This window comes from Morus notabilis, unplaced genomic scaffold (assembly GCF_000414095.1).
Source record: "Morus notabilis unplaced genomic scaffold, ASM41409v2 Scaffold634, whole genome shotgun sequence".
NCBI classification, from domain to species: Eukaryota; Viridiplantae; Streptophyta; class Magnoliopsida; order Rosales; family Moraceae; genus Morus; species Morus notabilis.
The window spans coordinates 473,636-480,692 of record NW_010359282.1 but is presented as its reverse complement, the minus strand read 5'-3'; the positions used below and the strand labels follow the sequence as shown (position 1 = coordinate 480,692).

The following is a 7,057-nucleotide window of genomic DNA, read 5'->3' as shown; positions in this document are numbered from 1 at the left end:
AACGTGTGATAAATGGTCGGAAGGGTCAGCCGTCGAAGCTCCGTCAATTATGCACGTTAACTCCGCTGTACAACAATGACCCCTCTCTTACAATTTAATTTAAAAATAACAATCCAAACGTCCGTCCGTTACCGTTAATTCCCGTACAAGTCATCACCGTCATAAGTACTCTCCCTATATATTGATTTGTGTTTCCGCCCTCTCTTTTTCGCTGCGAAGAGAAAGCTCACAAATTCTAAAGAGACGGAAAAGAGTCGTCGGATTTGAACTGAAAAATCAACCAACGGAAGGTTAAGAAGAGATTCTTGGGTTGAAGTTGAAGTTGAAGAAGAGACTGTAGAAAGTCAAAAGAAGAAGCCTCTCAGAAAAAGGCTTGATTTTTCTAGTGAGCCAGAAGAGGATTTAAGCCAACAGAGATTTCATTTCAGGTACTTTCTTCGTTTCTTTCTTGTATGTGTGTTTTTTAGTTATGCAGATTTGAGTTGCTATTTGATTGTTTTGGTTGATTTATTTATTATTTTTGATGATCTGGGGTTCAGGAAAATGGAGAAAATGAATTGGGTAGTTGGTTCTTTTGGCTTAATTTGAGTGAGATTTGTGATTTTAGTGAAAAAAGATGTTTTTTTAATTTATTTGGGTTGAGGGAAATGTTGAGAAATGAATTGGGCTGTTGGTGATTTTAGCTTAATTTGAGTAGGATTTGTCATTTTAGTGAAAACAGATGTGAAAATCTAGTGGGCACTTGTAATTAATTTCTCAAGTTTTTCAGAGAATTAAAAGTCATAATTAATTAATGCCTAATACATAGAGGTCTCTTTATAGAATAATTATGGCTTTAGGTTAAAGCAAAGTTTAACTTAGCTTGCGAATATCTCTGCCTATGTTTTTTTTTTTTGTTTTTTTTTTGTTTTTTTTTTTTTTGTTTTTGTTTTTGTTTTTTTTGTTTTTGTTTTTGTTTTTGTTTTTTTCTCCATTTTCCAAGCTCTCTGATCATGCTATTTAATTAGGATCAATTTTTAGTAATCTTTTTTAGTCAATAATGATTGGTAGTTAACAAATTTGTGGAAGTCAACAACAATTTCTCGTCCCCTTCCCCAGCAAAAAAAAAAAAAAAAAAAGTCCTTTGCTTGACCCAGGATTCTTTGTTCTCAGAAATTAACTTCTAATATTACAGTTTATTTTCACCTTTATCATCTTGCACTTTGAAGACGACGATTAGTTGACAAATATAATTTCAGACTTTGCCGAAAAAAGACCGGTCAGCACGGACCATATGTAAAAATGATTTTGAAAAGATATAACATAAGATACATAAATAATTTTTTTTTATTCACTCTGTAATTTATTATTTTATAAAATATATTTTAGATTACATTTGATTACATTTACATCGAATCTTCAATATATATATGAATATGTGTGTGTGTGTGTATATATATATGTATATCTTTCAATACCTTATCTTGTGTCATGAATTTTTGTCATGCATTTCATACTTGGCCATTTTCATGCTCATCTTTTTTTTTGCTTTGACATTACAGGTCAATTTTTCTCATCACCAAGGCTAAGAAAGTCCGAGACCATTCCAATCAAAGTTGTTGAACAAAGAAACAAAACTTATACTTTCATCTTTCCTGGTTTGGCAAAATTATCAGTGGAATTTTCTCCATCAACAACAAACAGCTGATGTCAAAATTATAGCATGGACTCGCACCAGCTATTTGGAATTGGCGTTTCTAGTGCAGCTCTTTCCTCGTACACATCTTCCTCCTTACCAAACAAGCTCCTCGGATCACTCAAATTCGAGTTCGGAAACTCGCCGTCCTCACCCTTTTCGTCACAGTTCGACTCCGATTCCCTCACCACGCTAAGTGATAGTCAGGAGCAGTACAGTTCCACTGAGAATCTGTCCGGGATTAGTCCTCCTTGCAGCTCGCCGCTCGAAACGGGGAGCTATTTCCCTCGGTTGAGCCCTTCCGCCGACGGTTTCTGCGACATTCAGCTTTATTCCGGTAGGAATTCTCCCTCGCAACAGGATGTGAGTTGTGCTCGGAACTTCAAAAACGCTTTGCTTGAGTTAGAAACCGCTTTGATGAGCCCCGACGAGGAGGAGGTAACCCGGTCGAAGACCTTGTTCGGAGATCAGCAAGGTTCGGTTCAGAGATCAATGTCGTGGAGGGAGGATAGCCGCCAAGGGCCGAGTCTAATTCAGCGGCAGACTTCTCTCGTCATTAGGCCTTGGCAGTCTATTGAGGTTTCCCAAACCGAGAAGAGACACAAGGCGATTGAAGATGAGGTTTTTCTGAAGCAGAATGACATTCCTCCTGGTAATCTGAAGCAACTCCTGATCGCCTGTGCGCGAGCACTCACCGAGAACAACAATGAGATGTTTGAGAAACTTATCGAGAAGGCCCGCGGTGTTGTGTCCATCTCCGGTGAACCGATCCAGCGCCTTGGAGCCTACATGGTGGAAGGAATGGTGGCGAGAAAGGAGGCCTCAGGAACCAACATTTACAGAGCGCTGAAATGCAGAGAACCTGAAAGCAAGGACTTGCTTTCTTATATGCAAATCTTATATGAAATCTGTCCTTATTTGAAGTTTGGTTATATGGCAGCCAATGGAGCCATTGCTGAAGCTTGCAGAAACGAAGACAGAATTCACATAATTGACTTCCAGATTGCTCAAGGAACCCAATGGTTGACCCTGCTACAAGCTCTGGCTGCTAGGCCTAATGGACCTCCTCATGTTCGAATTACTGGCATCGATGATCCTGTCAATCAATATGCCCGTGGCGACGGATTAGAGGCCGTGGGGAGAAGATTAGCAGCGGTATCCCGCAACTTCAACATCCCTGTGGAGTTCCACGCCGTGCCGGTCTTTGCCTCCGACGTGACAAGGGAAATGCTCGGCATACGCCCTGGGGAGGCCCTCGCAGTGAACTTCCCCCTCCAGCTCCACCACACGCCCGACGAGAGCGTCGATTTGGAGAATCCCCGCGATGGGCTACTCCGGATGGTGAAGTCATTGTCCCCGAGGGTAGTGACACTTGTCGAGCAGGAATCAAACACGAACACGACGCCATTCTATCACCGGTTTGTGGAGACCCTGGATTACTACCTGGCGATGTTCGAGTCCATCGACGTGACACTGCTGAGGAACTCGAAGCAGCGGATCAATGTCGAGCAGCATTGCCTGGCGAGGGACATCGTGAACGTGATTGCCTGTGAGGGGAAGGAGAGAGTGGAGAGGCACGAGCTTTTCGGGAAGTGGAAATCGAGGCTGACAATGGCGGGTTTTCGGCAGTACCCTTTGAGCTCTTATGTCAACTCTGTTATAAGGAGTTTGTTGAGGTGTTACTCTGAGCATTACACTTTGGCTGAGAAGGATGGGGCTATGCTTTTGGGATGGAAAGACAGGAATCTTATTTCAGCTTCTGCTTGGCACTGAGAAAAAGAGAGATACAAGAATAGAAAACGCAGGTAGAAGTAGAAAATAAACAGTTTCTACAGTTTTAACCGTCAGATTTTTCATCCAGTTTTATTAATTTGTCACCTGATTCTGGCGGTTAAAATGTAAGTCGCCTAATTCTTTTTTGTTTCTAATACATTCTTATGTTCAAATGTCGCAACATATTGTAATATTTCCAATGGCCTAACTACATACAAGGCTAAATCACGTTTCTCAACTGTTCTTTCGTTGTAGAAAAATAAATCTGTAACTTCGTTTCTTTGTAAAGATTAGTAATATGCAGCTCTCAGCCCACAATCCTTATCTTTTCATTTTTTGTGTTTCTATTAGAATGTTTGCTCCAAGTTCTCCGCTATTTCTCTTTCTCTCTGTTATATTATATTATATTTTATTTATTTTTTTGTGAATTACAGTACTAATAATAGAACGCCAGAAAACCACCACACAAATTATCACCGAGCTTGTACCTAATTAGTATCCCTTTGCAGTACGCTCAACCTTAAAACTATTTCACACAACCAATGTAAGGTCCTATGAATATTTTATAATCTATAATCTGTCATATGAATCTATGAATCCAATTGAATTTGATTTGGAGAAAAAAACCTTATAAGATCATATAATGATTCTTTATTTAAAAAATAAAGCAGGATTAACAGATGTTCAGACAAATACAAGTAAAATAAACAATATTTTCGTAGCAATTGGGTTTATGGAGCTTTCGGTTTACGGAGTGTAGCACGGGATTAGTAAATCTCATGCTACAAATCAATTTTTACCTCTTATTCTAGTACGTGCTTTTGGAGGAGCATGCATGCAAGAATGTTCTGAGGATGTAGACTATGCATTGCAAGAATGTTCTAAGGATGTAGACTTTTGTGACGTTTAATTCATGTATTCAGAATCATGATTCAGAACCATTCATGTTTTGCGTATGTTTTTTGTGAGAGAAAAACACTGTAAAGAATCATGAATCATGATTCAGAATAAAAAATGAATACAAGAAACAAATATCATCTTTAAGATTTGGCGCAAGTCTATTCAACCTAGACAATATATTTTGGCGTGGAAGGTTTTTCATGTCACCTTTGCTACTTAAGAGTCATTTACAAAATCAAGGGATCATTTTTCTTCTTTTTAGCTTTGCCATGGCCAAGTTGGTCTCATCAGAAGCAAGTGTTTACAGTTAAATTAGTTTTTTTTTTTTTTTTTTTTGGAAGTCTGCAACAGCTTGTTAATTCGGCTAATTTTAAGATAAAGATGAGAGTAAGTAAATCCTTTAATTTATGGATTTCTGGCATTATTGCTAGTCTTTGGTTGCTTTGAAAATTCTGGAATGTTGCAGTTTTTTAGCATAAAAAGTGTTTGTATCTACTTTTCGTTTCTCTCTGTATTTCTTGACTCGGGCATAAGAGAATCATGTATTTGTTATTTTTTTGCGACATTATGAGAAATAAAGGATTGATACTATTAGTAAATAATATGGTTTTCGTTCTTCAACATAGTTCTTATGCTAGTTGTAGAGTACGTAATTATATGTGTTAAAGTGTTCATATGCTGAAGCTATAATTTCAAAGAACTTTGTATAAAATATAGGTTGATAATCAGTAAATAAAGACGGATATTTTTGATAAATTATGGTGTCATCTGTTTTCAACTTGGTGAAACATTCTTATCATAGAGGTGTGCCACCCATATAAACAGCCAAGTTTGTCGTAGAAAAAGTGCGAACCAAACTTGACAGTCAGTGACGGATCCAAAATTTAAGAGCAAAATTTAAGAGCAAAATTTATAAATTGAACTAATTAAAAAAGTACAATTTTTTTTTTTTTTTTTGTATTTTATTAGTAATAAATATCATTAAGTAACCTGTTTTTATAGTTTTAATGTTTATAAATAGAAATATTGACATCAAACAAATCTTGTAAAATTAAAAAGGTTCATAATTTCTATAATCACTTACAAAAGTTTTTTATGTTAATCATACTTTAATAATGAGTTAATTGCCGGGTATTGAAGCTGATGAATTTTGGGTAGTAATCAAACTTTTGACATAAAAGTATTGAAGAAAAATTTAAAGAAAAGAAAGTGACAAGAAAAAAAAGGAGATAGAAGAAAAAAATGAATGAAAACTGAAAATTGAACAAAAATGGTAGAAAACAAAAGAAAATAAATAAAGTTTTGGGCGAGAAAATAATGAAAAGAAAGTCTAACACAAAATTAAATATAATTAAGAGAGAAATAAGGCAGAGAATGGAAAACTATCCCAGTGAAGCAAAATAATAAAAGGTCAAACAAAATAAAGTTAATAGTTACACACACGCTTCTCTCTCAATTTAAACAAGTAGTCCAACTTATTATGAGAAGTTTAGTTGAAGCCCAACAAAAGAAGCCCACAACTCGGTAGACTAGTGAGGGCACAGAAGACACTTCTTAGAGAAATGATCCCAAAAAAAAAAAATAGAGAATTTACCTTTTAAGGTACTCGAGTCTAAATCTTTATTTTTTATTTTTGATAAATACTCTTTTGTTAGAGTAATTATTTGACTAAAAAGGTTATAAGTCAAAAATAAATAATAAAAATTATGACTCGTGTATTTCAAAGGATATTTGTCAAGATTACTCAAATAATCCTCAAACCAGCATTGTATATAATTAATTTTAATTGCCAGTGAGGGCACGTGCTTCCACTTGTCCTAAGGTGCATCCGTGCCTGTTGACAGTTATAGAATAGTTGCAGAATGATTCAGGTCCCATTTATTTTACTGATTTTAGTTTAGAATTCAAGTTAGTTACATCTAACTATTTTGCTACAGTAAAAAGCTCTCATATAAATTAAAAACACTACACCTAGAATCTACCACATTAATTAATTGTAAACGCTTTTTTTTTTTTTTTTTTTTTTTTGCTGAAAATGTTATGTTTTAATGCTAACAAATGCTACTTTCTACACTTAAAAAAACTATCCTATTTTATTTGACAAGAATTAACAAAAATTAAAAAGATACAAGTTAACAGGTTGACCAACGTCAGCATATTGAAACATGAAAGAAAATGTATCAATATATATATATATAAATTTATATTTTTGTATATCGGTATTCCAATGAAATGAATACGTACATATGCACATATGTATTGAAAATCTAATAAACTTCTTCATTTTTTAATAATATCATGGAAAAACTAATCATATCCTTTGGAAAGATATATATTATAACCACGTTTATTTCACCGATTCGAGTTTAAAATTTGAGTTTTGTTACAGTAAAAAGTTATCAAAAATAACCACATCTAACTTTTTTACTACAGTAAAAAGTTCTCACATGAAGTCACATTTCAAATCGAATTAAAAACTCGAATCAACGAACTAAACGAGCTCTGCATAAAATATCACATTTTCTTTTTAATGTATACATTATATATAAAAGTTCCGTTGGAATGCAAGATATAAGACTTTAAGCTGTGTTTGATTTCTTTCTTTGCTATATATCTCATGATCAGTACGTATTTCACATAACAATTTTTTTAATTGCTTTATATAATAAGTCATTAGTATTTGTAGCAATTTTTTGTCCTCCAAGTTCT

At 35.0% G+C, this 7,057-nt stretch overlaps 1 protein-coding gene across 1 annotated transcript; it reads left to right on the top strand.

The window, feature by feature from the left end:
• The first annotated feature begins 207 nt into the window (after positions 1–207).
• On the top strand, positions 208–3,780 carry LOC21404021 (scarecrow-like protein 21). Its single transcript, XM_010093994.2, has 2 exons — positions 208–428; positions 1,542–3,780. The coding sequence occupies exon 2, from the start codon at positions 1,703–1,705 to the stop codon at positions 3,446–3,448; it is 1,746 nt and encodes a 581-aa protein (XP_010092296.1). The 5' UTR covers positions 208–428; positions 1,542–1,702; the 3' UTR covers positions 3,449–3,780.
• The last annotated feature ends 3,277 nt before the right edge of the window (positions 3,781–7,057 follow it).